The sequence below is a fragment of the Hemitrygon akajei genome, chromosome 27 (genome assembly GCF_048418815.1).
Source record: "Hemitrygon akajei chromosome 27, sHemAka1.3, whole genome shotgun sequence".
Taxonomy (NCBI): domain Eukaryota; kingdom Metazoa; phylum Chordata; class Chondrichthyes; order Myliobatiformes; family Dasyatidae; genus Hemitrygon; species Hemitrygon akajei.
Window position 1 is genome coordinate 19,023,857 of NC_133150.1, and position 13,575 is coordinate 19,037,431.

General features: G+C 41.1%; 1 protein-coding gene across 3 annotated transcripts in view; it reads right to left on the minus strand.

Moving 5' to 3' along the window:
* itpr3 (inositol 1,4,5-trisphosphate receptor, type 3) overlaps positions 1-13,575 on the minus strand; it is a 310,863-nt gene that overhangs the window by 41,212 nt on the left and 256,076 nt on the right. For all 3 annotated transcript variants that reach the window (XM_073030432.1, XM_073030433.1, XM_073030431.1), the window contains exons 37-41: positions 11,303-11,411; positions 9,711-9,801; positions 7,530-7,690; positions 4,918-5,107; positions 3,544-3,716 (exon numbers count right to left, since the gene is read on the minus strand). In XM_073030432.1, coding sequence (XP_072886533.1) covers positions 3,544-3,716; positions 4,918-5,107; positions 7,530-7,690; positions 9,711-9,801; positions 11,303-11,411 — 724 coding nt within the window. The remainder of the gene's footprint in view (positions 1-3,543; positions 3,717-4,917; positions 5,108-7,529; positions 7,691-9,710; positions 9,802-11,302; positions 11,412-13,575) is intronic.

The following is a 13,575-nucleotide window of genomic DNA, read 5'->3' on the forward strand; positions in this document are numbered from 1 at the left end:
TATACCCTCTACTTCTGGAATGTTACTAATTCAAGCATTTTAGACCATAGAACCTATCTTTGTATCACATGTAAACTTGGCAGACAAAGCTATCAATTCTGTCGTCCAAATCTTTGACAAATAAAAGAGAAAAGAAGCTGTTCTAACACTGACCCCTGCAGAACACCACTGGTCACCGGTATACAACCAGAACAGGGCCCCTTTATTACAGCCGCCCTTCTATCGATGCTAGTATCTTTAGTGTGATACCATGGACTCTTATCTGGTTTAGCAGCTTCATGTGCAGCACCTTGTCAAAGGCCTTCTGAAAATCCAAGTAACTATGTCCACTGCCTCCTCCCCATGACCTTGGAAACCCTATTTATTTTCTTTTCTCAAATAAAGAGGCCCACAACTGCTCACAATACTCCCAGTGTGGTCTGACCAATGCCTTACAAAGCCTCAGCATTACATCCTTGCCATTATACTCTAGCCCTCTTGAAATGAATGCTAACATTGCATTTGCCTTCCTTACCATCAATTTAACCTGCAAATTAACCTTTAGGGAATCCTGCATGAGGACTCCCCAGTCCCTATGCACCTCTGAAATTTTAATATTCTCCTCATTTAAAAAAATACTGTACACCTTTATTCCTTCTACCAAACTGCATGAGCATACACTTCGCTACCCGATACTCCATTTGCCACTTCTTTGCCCATTCTCTCAATCTGTCTAAGACCTTCTGCGGGCTCGCTGCTTCCTCATCACCACCTGCCCCTCCACTTACCTTCATATTGTCCGCAAACTTGGTCACAAATCCACCAATTCTGTCATCTAAATTACTGACATACTGTATAACGTGAAAAGAAGTGGTTTCAACAACTGACCCCAGTGGCACACCACTAGATGCCAGTTACCAACCAGAAAAGGACCCCATTTATTGCCTCCTGTCAAGGAGCTGAGCTGTGGTCCTTTTTGCTTTGGTATGTCTGATGCACAAAGACCTTGAAGGAAAATTGTGCAACATAGACATTCTGAATTAGGCTATGAGTGATGTGAACAAATCACAGAATGTGTGGACAGAATCATACAGGACGGAAAGAGACCATTCAGCCTACCACGTCCAGTAGACACCCACCTGTATTAATCCAATCTTCCTGCAAATGGCCTATGAACTTCAATGCAATTGCTCGTCTCAACATCTCTTACATGCTTCCATCTCTCTCCGGGTGAAATAGGCCTCTCAGTTCCTTCTAATTTTCCCACCCCTCTCCATAAGTCTATGTGCTCTAGTTTTACTCACCAATGATAAGGGAAAAGATGGCTACAATCTGTGCTATCTACACTCCTCATCATTTTACACACCATATCCACTCAGCCTCCTCGCCTCTAGGGAGAACAGAGCCAATCTCCCTTCATCACTAAAACACTGTATCCCAGGCAACAGCCTGTTGAATCCCTTTGGCGACATCTCCAGTGCTGTATTACCTTTCCTACAGTGTAGTGATTAGAACTGCATGCAGTTCTCCAACTGAGGTCTTCATATATTTTCCTTATTATATACAGTTGGAACACAAACCCCCTGCTCTAGTATTCAGTGCCATGACTAATGAAGGTTAGCATCAATTATGCTACCTTCAAGAGTCTTTGGACATGCACACCAAGGCCTCTCTGTTTCTCAGTACTTCTTTGGACATTACCATTTATGGTAAATATTTTGACCTCGTTAGTACTCCAAAAATATATAACCTCACAATTATCAAGGTTAAATTCCATTTGTCATTTCACCTTCGTAAATATTGATCTGCAGCCTAAAACTTCTCTTCGCATTGTTAACAAATCTACCAAAATTAATGCCATCTGCAAACTTACTGATTATGCCATCGATATTGATCTCCACAGCATTCAGATGCATTGCAAGCTGCAAGGATCCCATCACTGAAACCCAGTTGCTGGTGACTGATCACAAAAACAACTCTCTATCTTAACCCCTTCTCCCTTTTCTACAGCCAAGCTACCGTAGATGCCGGATTATAAGCCGCTACTTTTTTCCCACATTTTGATCAGCTTTGAACACCGCGGCCTTTACTACGGTGCGGCTAATACATGGTTTTTTTTCATGCCGCCAAAAACATTTTGCCTCAACAGTAGACCAATAAAAATGATGAGTAGTTCACAGAGGTCCAATGAAATTGTACGATAAATCAAGCGCACTTTCACAATTAAATTATTGTAAATCAGTCATTTGTACTCACCCTCATCAACATGGAAAACACTCGAAGAAAAGCATTGTGCTGCCTTTATGGCAGTTATTTAGTTTATAATATTTTCGCTTAGTAATTCATTTGTTAGTATTTTCTAGTTAAAGTTAGAAGTGTTTTAAGTATATTTATTTTCTGTACTACATCCCGGGATGCTATGATGTCACATCCGGTTTCGCCGCGTCTTGTGGGAAAATGCCGGTTTGCGATAAACGGGAAGGTGGGGGCGAGCGGCATTAGACCCGCGCGAGAACGCTGCTTTTAAGTTAAAGGCGATCAATAACTTTTCCTGGTAGGCTGCAGTATATATTTTTTTACCAGTCGTTAGGAGATATTGGAATGTTGTTCGTGCACTGTTCAGTAAAAAAAGTATACGCAACGTAATTTGTGTGTTACTGATACGTATGTATATTTAAAAGTAGCCGTGTTACAGGCATGGTTCGAAAAAAAGCGTTTGCAATATGTATTTGTTTATGTTACCATACGGATTTAATTAAAAGTTAAAAAATCCTCACGTGTAATATCTTTCTGTGTAAATATCTCATATTACAACGTGGGACACCTGCGGCTTAAAATCCGGTGCGGCTTGTACAAGTACAAAATTGATTTTCTTTCTAAAATTAGAGCCTGCGGCTTTTAATCAGGTGTGCTCTGTAGTACGGAATCTACGGTAATTTTGGAACTATTTTGCCAATTTACCCTAGATCCCTTGGACACTAACCATTTGGACCAGTTTCCAATGTGGCATATTGTGAAAGGCCGTACCAAAGCCTACTTAAACCACATGTTCTGCACTGCTCTTGTCATACACATTAAAACCTCCTAAACAAACTTGGTCATATTGTCCTTCACCAGCGACACCAGTTCATTTCCCACTGCTGTCTGTAAGGAATTTGTACTTTCTCCTGGTGGCTGTGTGTGTTTCCTCCACATGCTCCTGTTTCCAATACAGAATGGTTAGAAGATGCTTCACTATGAGTGCATAATAAAGAACTTCATTTCCCAGTAGGCAATGCGGGCGGCTCACCCGGAACCGGAAGCTACAATGGTGAGCTGGTCGCATGCACTCAGTGTTGCGCAGCAGTTCTGTAATAAAATGTAATGTAAATCCATGCCAAGCTTTTCTTTATTAAGAACAAAAGGAACAGTAGGTTAATTTGTCAAATGGGTGTAATTGAGATGTGTGGGCCATTGGCCTGGAAGGGCATATTACAAAACTGTATATCTAAATAAAAATACTTTAAAAATCATTTGCAATGTTAGAATCTGTGCATGGTGACATAAGACACTCTGTAATCTAACCTGAAGGTTACTGTTATGGTTTTCACACAGGAGCTGTAGAAATCGTAGGATGGGCTGCATTATTGCCACTGCTGGGCTCATTTCATTTTCTTTTTGTTGGTCTTCACTATCTACCGATTTTTTCATTGGTGATCTGTTATGAGCAGTTGCCATCAAAGCATGGACATCTTTTCCTAAATGGGAAACAAGAAATGACTGAAATTCATCACCAATAAAATTACTGCCACGGTGCAGCATTAGTGTCAAGCGCATTACATATTGCATGAAATGTCTTTATTTGTTGTGAGAACAGATGTGAACGATTCATTAAAAGAGCAAACATTGGGGTGATGCAAGGTGTTAATGTGCTCTCAATTTTGCACAGTGTGATGTGAATAGCTTAGAAGTTTTATGATGCTACTTATTTGAATCCCCTATGTTTCCTTTATTATGATACTTTTGACAACCACAGAGACATTAAATATAAAACAAAGCAATTATCATGTGGTAAACATAGACATTTTAGAATGTGTTGTCATCGCAATCCTGATTGATATATTATTCACTAAGCCAAAATTTTATGCCAAAGTAACCCATGACTCTTTGTAGATCTCTAAAGCTTCTGATACTTTCCTGATGATTTGAATCGAGCAAAGAAAATAACCCTAGTTTAAAAACAACACTTCTCTTCTTAAAAGAATATCACCCAGAGTGGATAACATCAGGAGATGGGATCAAATGCTGTACTCAGTCCAATTTGGAACAGGGAGGGCCAAATCATCTAAAGAATGGGAAGATAGGTGTTCTAGAGGGAAGTTCAAGTTGCTGATCTAGGCGTACGTCAATTGTTTGCACTCTGACCTGACATCAGACAGTGTCACCGCTTGCAGAGGTATTCCTCCACTTTGTCCATTGCCCCCTCCAGAGTTACGTTAAGAAGCAGCACTGCTTGCTATTAGGATCGTGAGCCAGTCTGAAACCTACTACTCTGTGGCTAGCAACAAACACCATACATTACAGTGCTGATGAAGAGCAATTTATGTGAAGTGGCATCTGTATCTCCACAAAACTCTATCTCATCAGTACTCAAATGTTAAATCTGCAGATCTTTGTTTTATACCTGCAGGTGAATTCAAATTATGGTGATCAGAAATTGCGACCAACATTATACACTGAAATCAAACTTCCAAGCAGTCAAGCCCTTCTGAAATAACACTTAATTAGAATTTATTTTCCCCCTTTCTCTCAAATGTCACTGGCTGATCTACATAAACTGTATGAAGCTTCAGATATCCCTTCACTGAGAAACAGTGTTTGAGTCAGAGAGACCACATTCATGATGATCTTTAGTGACCAACAGAACAGAAAACTAAATGTCAGAAAAAAACCTCTAACCTTTCTGAACACCTCCTGGGATGGCTTGTGTTTTGTCGTGTGCATCCTTCATCATTTTGCTTCCCGGCTCATTCATATTGACCGAAACGGTTGCTTTGATATCTTGGTGAGCAGCCTTAATACGATTATGAAGCACTTTAAAAAATTTCTCTGATTTACTGTCACCAGTCATTAGAGCATAGAAGGAATTCTGAAGCCGAAATACATGTATATTAGCAAACGTGCTTTTGGAAGTCCCACAGATTAAATGATAAAGGTCATTGACTTCAAATTTAATTCCCTGTCCATAGCATTAAAATGCTACATACTCTGCATCTAAAATTAATTTCACTGAAGCCAATGGGAGATACATTTCAAGGTACCGATGCTACAACACCATGCTTATAGCATTGATAACTGTGCCTAAATTTCTCGCCAATAACCTTAAAGTCAAAAGGTCATTTTTGTATAGTGATATGGCTGAGTGCTGGAAGAAAGACGAATTCAAATTCCTACATGAAAATATCAGAAATGTAATTTCAAGGAATGGAAGAATGTTCTGAAGAAAAGCTAATATTTAAATAGCTGATAAAAGTCTTGACTTGCACTCAAGAAGGTGCCACGCTGCAGTACCTGGCAAGGCCATGCATAGACTTAATATTTCTTAAGTTTGCAGGGACTGTTTAGGGGACAAAGAGGGGAGTTGGGGATCAGGGTAGGGTTTAGTTATGGGGAAACAAGGGATTTAGAGGTCGGCTGGTGGCGTAGTGACATCAGTGTCGGTCTCCGGAACGGAGGTTCCCAGGTTCAAATCCAGTTGGGCCGTTCCCAAGTTTTCCATCCGTGCCGGGTTGAGCGTTGAGCTCGCAACTCGCCATCATAAAATAAAGAAAAATACTGCGAAATGTCTGTGTGAGGAGTGGCTCGCCACACAGTGCCTTGTAAGGTATGAAAATGCCTGACGCTGGCCTCTCAGGCCCGAGTTGTCATCATCATTGAAGTGCAAGTTTCTGCTCTGTGCTTCACATTCGAAGGCAGCAATGTCGATGTGTGGTGAAGGATATGGGGCTAGAAAGTGCTGTGGAGGGTGTCTAGCAAGATAAGGGTTGGTGGCCCTTCCGATCAGTGTGCCTACCCAGTCTGGCAGGTCCCAGCATCGGAGGTTGTGCTGGCAGGATGCTGAGGGCCTGCATCCCCCTAGCACACAAAGTCTGGACCTTGAGGCCTGGAGTTTAGGCTCCCATCATCAGCAAATGCTGGGGTTGATGCCAAATTGAATGGAAGCCTGAGAGTCCAGGCCCATTGGCTAAAGTCCTGGGTCTTCAGGTCTGCGAGTCCACTGGGGAAAGTCAGAGAGCTGATGTTTGCGAGCCCACTTTTCCACTGGAACCTGGAGGCCTGGAGGCAGTCTGTCCTGCGGTTCAGTACTACCTGTGTGTGTGTGCGTGGGTGGAAAGGGGCTTGTTTTGCTGTTGTTGTTTTGTTGCTGTTTTTCTGTTGTTATTGCTTGCGTTGTTCTGCAGAACATCATGATCAAGCACTGGAATATGTGTCCCCAACACAACTTTAAGTGATGTCGGCTGTTAATACAAACAATGCATTTTACTGTATGTTTCAATGTAGATGTGAGAAATAAATGAATCTGAATCTGAAAAAATAACACATGAAGAGGTGGAGTGTAGGATATACAGTATATGCCTAACAAGCACCAAGTTAGTTATAAAATTCACATATTTTAAACAGATTATATAATTTGTTGGACACAAAAGACCACGGATGCTGGAATCTGGAACAACAAACAATCTTCTGGAGGAACTCAGCTGGTAGAGTGGGCAAGGAAAGGAGTAGCTGGTGTTTCGTCAAAGCTCGACATCTGAAGTAAGAGAGAGTGGAGATAGCCTGTATAAAGGGGGGTAGTGAGACAGGTGCAGAGGTGACTGGTAGACTGAGGGGGGTAATACGGAGGATGAAAGACAGATTGAGTCAGATAGTAGAAAGGGGAGGAGTGGAGACAGAAGAAGGTCGATGATTGATGGAGGCAGACAAAGAGGAGCAGGGAGATAGAGCCAGGGCAGGAGAGAGCAGAGTCATTTGAAAATACCTACTGTGTGGCGTGTAGGATGCACGAGTCATTCAGCTTGTCTGTACTCCAGCTCAACCAGGTACAGTAAAATCTACCACAGAACAATTCCATTTTACTCAAGCAACACACAAGGACTGATGCAGGAACTCAATAGGTCGGGCAGCATCTCTGGAGCGAAATGAATAGTTGCATTTCAGGCTGAGACCCTTCACCAGAACTGGAAAGGCAGAGGGCAAAAGCCAGAATAAAAGGGTGTGGTGAGGACAGAGCAGCTGAAGGTAGTGGGTGATAGGAAAATCCAGGTGAGGGGAGGATAGGTAGGTGGAGGAAGGGGAGAGGAAAAGATGTAAGATGCTGGGAGGTGATGTTACTGCACTGCCAAGAGTCAAGTTCACACGGGAGAGAAAGGAATGATACTGATAACTCTAACCTATGAAAATACACTGTCACTATCGATCACATTCTAATTTATATGAATGAAAGTTCATTATTTCAATTTATATTGAGGCACAGAGGTATTTATAACTGTTATGGAGACTATTTCAAGTACCTGAATTTCTGTGTTTCCTCCATTCAACAGGGCAATGGCCAATAAAATACTCTCATAGAAAATCTTGTCACTTTTGGAGCTTATAATGAGATCTGAAACTAGTTTTGTGGCTCCTCCTCGATCAAGACGGCACTGGATATGGGCTATTGGATTATCAGAATCTTAAACAAGAATAGAATTGAACATTAATATTCTTTGTAAATATATGAAATGAAACTACACACATTTGCTGTATTATAGTAGAAATAATCTGACAGAATCATTTGGAGAATACATTTCCATTTGGAAAATTAAGTTTTGCAATTAGTTGTCATCATATGAGAATCAGAATGCAACTGGTATTCAATGTAGAAACTCATTGTTGGTCAATTGTGCTAAACAGGTGTGGGAAAATTAGTCTCTGTTCTTCTCCTCTGCCAACAATCAGTGAAGGTGATGGAACTGAGTATCAAAACTGGAATTCAGTCTGGTTTGTTTTACATCCTCTTCTAGGCAGCAAAGACAAGAACCTTTTACAGCAGGCTCTTTAAAGTCATGTAGAACTGTCACCAATGCCTTTTCTGCAAAATCTTTCAAAGCTACTGTCAGGCTAAGCAAAGCATTATCAGTGATCCCTCCGAGATCAACACCTCTCCAGCAATTTGACTCAAGCAGAATACATTGTTCCCACCATGAGAACGATGCCCCCCTCCAAATTCCATCACAAGATATCAACAGGAGGACAGCAGAAGTATTGTAAAGATGTTATTATGGAATCTTTACGAAAGTATAAAACTCTGACCATTTGGTGGGCATACCTGGACACGGAAAATGAAGATGGCACCAAGAACCTCATCTAATCATTGGGAAAATTAAGAAGTCTGGTGGAAAATGTGTAAGGGGTTCCCACATATCCACCCTGTCAGGAACTGTCTATCCCTCCTGTGGCAGATTCTGCAACTGTCCCATTGGTTTCATGAGCCAACTCAGAAACTTTGGATCGCTATTGGAAATTAATAACCTTCAACCCTGAGGAAGGATCTACAGAGGAGGAGAACCAGTGAGTACCAATACAATAGCATTAGTTTGGTGTTAATGGTAATGAAAAATTTTAATCGATTTATTCCAATTTATATTCAGTGACCATTTTATTAGGTACACCTGCTCATTAATGCAAATATCTAATTAGCTAATTATGTGGTAGCAACTCAATGTATAAAGGCATGCAGACATGGCCAAGAGGTTCAATGTTGTTCATACCAGATGTGAAAATGGGGAAGAAATGTGATCTAAGTGATTTTGATGGTAGAATGACTGGTGCAAATGGGATGGTTTGAGTATCTCAGAAACTGCTAATCTGGTCCTTTCATGTACAACAGTATCTAGAGTTTACAGAAAATGGTGTGTAAACAAAAAAAAACCCACATCCAATGAGCAGCAGTTCAGTGAGCAAAAACGTCTTGTTAATGAGAGAGGTCAGAGGAGAATGGCCAGACTGGTTCAAGCTGACAGGAAGGCAACAGTAACTCAAATAACCATGCATTACAACAATGGTGTGCAGTAGTGCATTTCTGAATGCACAACACGTTGTACGTTGAAGTAGACGGGCCACAATAGCAGAGGACCACAAACTTACAGTCAGTGGCCTCTTTATTAGGTACAAGAGGTACCCAATAGCATGGCCAATGACTGCAAGTCCTCATCCAGTTATATTGGGTAATTCCATATTGATTCCCCTTCGGAATATAATTTACAATCTAATAAGCACAATGGAGCCACAATTACCCAACCTACATAACAATGTAGAATTGTCACCAAATATTTTGTGAGATGACATACCATTTTTGTTCAAAAGCACAGCTGTGGGTTACATCCTCTCTTTCTGTGAAGTTGTTGTTCAAACTGAATCAATTTTCTGTGAAACCTTGCCTCAGTGTAGCAATTTTGCAGTGTTATTCTTCAACACTCCAGAGTGCAGCAAGAAAAGACTCCATAAAGCTTCATTTGCAATTTTTCTTGTACTTTGCTATTTTTCTACTCATTTTTTTGGTTGGAGGCCAACCAATTTGAACAGAGAGAACTACAGTTTGGATAGTCTAGACCATCCATTCTGTTATGACGGATAACTAAGTATTCACTGCAGTAGGATCACAACAGAAGTTCGACTTAATTGAGTGACAGCAGTTTGTATTTTGTAAATACCTGCAGAGCAAGGATCGTTGGAGTCATTTTTTGAGCTTGACTTCTTGTAACAAAGGTAGCTGTTAAGGAGAGTTTTTCTCAACTCATCTCCCTGTGGGAAAAGAATCGAGAGATGAGGCACTAAAGTTAACAGTTCAAACACACTTGCAGCCACTTCAGTCACCCCTTCTGGATTAGTTAATGTGTCATCTTAACAGTAATGTCCTTTTAAATTTGAAAGGCTGAACATGATTTGATATAATTTTGAACACTCTCAGTCCAGGGCTGCGGAGTATCCTGTCTGCTGTTTTGTATTGATACCTTTATATCAAAGTAATTTCTTACAAGCCAAATTCTTTTCAGAAATGTTAGTCTACTGGAGAATCGATTTTTTTTCACCAAAATCAAATGTGGCTTAAGTTACAAGTACTTCATATCAAAATGATACATTGTTGATTTTTTTCTCTGTGGGTCCCCATCATAAAAAGCAACCAATCCGTTCATCAGTAGTTTTTATTTATTTATATGTATTCATTAAGATTAAGCACCTTCTGGTCCTTCGAGTCTTTCTGCCCAGCAATCCCCTGATTTAACCCCAGCCTAATCACAGGACAGTTTACAATGACCAATTAACCTGCCAACTCGTACATCTATGGACTGTGGGTGGAAACTGGAACACCCAGAGGAAAACCGCACGGTCACGGGGAGAACGTACAAACTCCTTACAGGCAGCTGCGGGAATTGAACCCGGGCTGCCAGTGCCATAAAGCATTGTGATAACCTCTATGCTACTGTGCTGCCAAGAAAGCACAGGTTTTGAGAACCAGTCCACAGCAATGTTTTGAGAAAGTCAAGGAAGTACAAGTATGGAGCCATAAGAGTGGAAAGTGGCGAAAAACGTGTTTGTCTGGGCTGAAAGTCGTAAGAGATGAGGGCGGGGGTGGGGTAGGTTCAGCTGGTACCTCCAAGATGGAAAAGTACTAATGTAAGGGGGTATGAAGGGTATAAAAAGGGACATTTTCTTTGTTGCAAGGGGGAAGAGCTTTCTTTTAGACTAGATGTTGGCTGGTGCCAGTGCTGAGATAGAGAACAGTGCATTGGGCCAGTGTCAGTGTTAAAGAGAAAGCAGACTGCGTGTAAGATTGTAGGATTTGTGGCTTACCTCTGATACTGCAGAGATCAGCCTGTTTAATGAATGACAAGTATTATTTCAATTGCTGTATGGCTACAACTGTAGACACTTGATTTCTCTTTCTGCATTGCATTTGTGCTAGTTCTAATAAGGTGTTTTTTTGTGGTTTAATACGGGCAAAGTGTCTCCTTTGTTTGCGGGCATATGCAAATACCCTGAGCTGAATGAGGAAAGAATGCACAATGAATTTTAAAATAATTTTTGTTACACTGTTTATTCATTTCATACATGCTGCCTGACCTGCTGAGTTCCTCCTGCATTTTGTCCGTGTTGCAATGAAATGCTAACTCTTTCTTTATCCAAAAGCTGAACACCATTTTCTATTTGTTTCAGCTACATACAAAACTGTGGTATTGGTGGGGTGCATTTTGCAGTATCTGGTATAAGCCACAAGAGACACATTTGAACATTTTGCTTTTACCCGAGTTCCAAAGTCGCTTTCTTTGACCAACATTTCTCGAAGGATGCGGAGAACTTTAATGCAAAGCTTCTCTTCTGTTGACATCAGGTTTTTAGTGTGTTCAATTAGCCTAGAAAAATAAGTGGATAAGTAAGATTTTAGAGAAATAAAGATTGATAGCATTCATTTCCAGCTTGTGTTGAAATGTGAGGCCTGATATCTCCGATGTATGCAGACACTACAAGTTATGTTGGCAATACAGTGGAAAGCAATTCTTTTAAAGCAGAGGCATTTGGCATTGAGCACAAGGGCAAGCAGCAAATGATTAAGTTTTCAGTCCTCTCTTAACAAGTCTTCCCTTTTGTCTCAACATAAGTTTGAAACACTCTCAACATCATTAATGGTAATTCGCCACTTAGCTGGTGATAGTCTACACTAAGGTGTCCGTACATAGAACAGTTCGAAAAAGTGACACACCCTTCAGCTCATGACGTCTGCACCAACCATGAGGCAAAACTAAACTAACACTACCCGCCTGTTCATGTACCTAAATGCCTCTTAAAATGACTCTTCTGCTTTTGCCATGAATTTCTGCTCAAACTCACTTCAAGCTAGACTCTAAACAGGAGTAGGAAAGATGGTCATCCAGTTTTTGTGGTTTTGAAACAGATTTGAAAAAATCTTTTCATCCAAGAGTGCAGGTAAAGCTGCTAAAAATCACACCTAGCACCCATTACCAGTTAGCAATACAAGCTTCATACTCTCAAAATTTCACTTTTGAAGGCCTCCCACTTACCAAGTACAACTTTACTGGAAAACAGTGTCCCAATCCACACTTAACACATCCTCTCTGATACCATCAAAGCTGACCTTTCTCTAATTTAGAATCTCAGACCGCAGACAACCTACACAAAGTTCAGTCACCTGCCCTGCCTCATCTGCTAATAGCAGGTCAAACATTGCACACTCTGTCATTGGGACTTCTTTGTACCGATCATGAAAACTTTCCTGAACACATGTAACAAACTCTATCCCATCTAGTCCTTTCACAGGATGGGAGTCCCAGTGTGGAAAGTTAAAATCATCTACTATAACAATTTTACGTTTCTTGCAACAGTCTGCCATCTCCCTACAGATTTGTTCCACTAAATCCCTCAGACTGCTGGGTTGCCTGTGATATATCCCCATTAGCCTGTTCATACCTTTCTTATTACTCAGTTTCACCCATAATGCCTCACTAGACAAATTCTCCTGTCTGTCCTGACTGAGCACTGACATAGCATTTTCCTTGACTAGTAACACCACCTTTCTTCCTTTAATCCATCCGGCTATGCCATGTCTGAAACAATGCAAACCCCGCTGCCAGTTCTGCATCTCCTGCAACCAAATCACACCAATGGCTACAATATTATAATTCCACGTGTTGATCCTTGCCCTGAGCTCATCTGTCTTTCCTATGATACTGCTTGCATTGAAATATACGCAGCTTAGGACAATAGTCGCATCATGCTCAACCTTTTGATTCCTGACTTTGAGATCTTAACAACATCTGTCTCCACAACCTCTCCACTTCTGGTCAAAGTGGTATCGATAGCACGGAACATAATGATGATGCTATAATTGAAGATCAAGACAAAGTGTCCAGGCTTTTTTCAGTTAAGACTTTAGGTAGCACAAATATTACCTGCTCCTAACAGCCCTGCCATGTTATAGCGATGTGGGACTAGGTGTTTTATTAACAGATCTGTAAACTGTGGAACCATTCACAGAAACAACTTAATTTTACCAGCATAAGAGTTGAAGATGATTGGATAAACATCATTCAACTTCCAGTTCAGGGTCCCGGAGCCCTGCAACAATTGTAAGCATCTTTAATGTCAGGCATGACTCATATCAATTGAAGAGTCTTCATCATGGGACACAACCCAATCACCACCAGACCATGTTCCTTCCTGGTATCGCATTCATTTACAACAACTGCTGCCTCCTCTGTTTAGTATTTAGCTCTAGACCTGAATATGAGCTGTGACAACAGTGTCAGTGAGTCGGCTTTTCATGGGGTGGCATGGAAGCCTAGTGGTTAGTAGCACCAGTGACCTGGGTTCAATTCCCGCCACTGTCTGTGAGGAATTTGTACGTTCTCCCCGTGACTGCATCGTTGTCCTCTGGGGGCTCTGGTTTTCTCCTACATTCTAAAGTCAATTAATTGGTCACATGGGTGCAATGGGTGGTGCAGGCTTGTTGGGCAAGAAGGGACTGTTACAGTGCTGTATCTCCAAGTAAATAAACTAAAA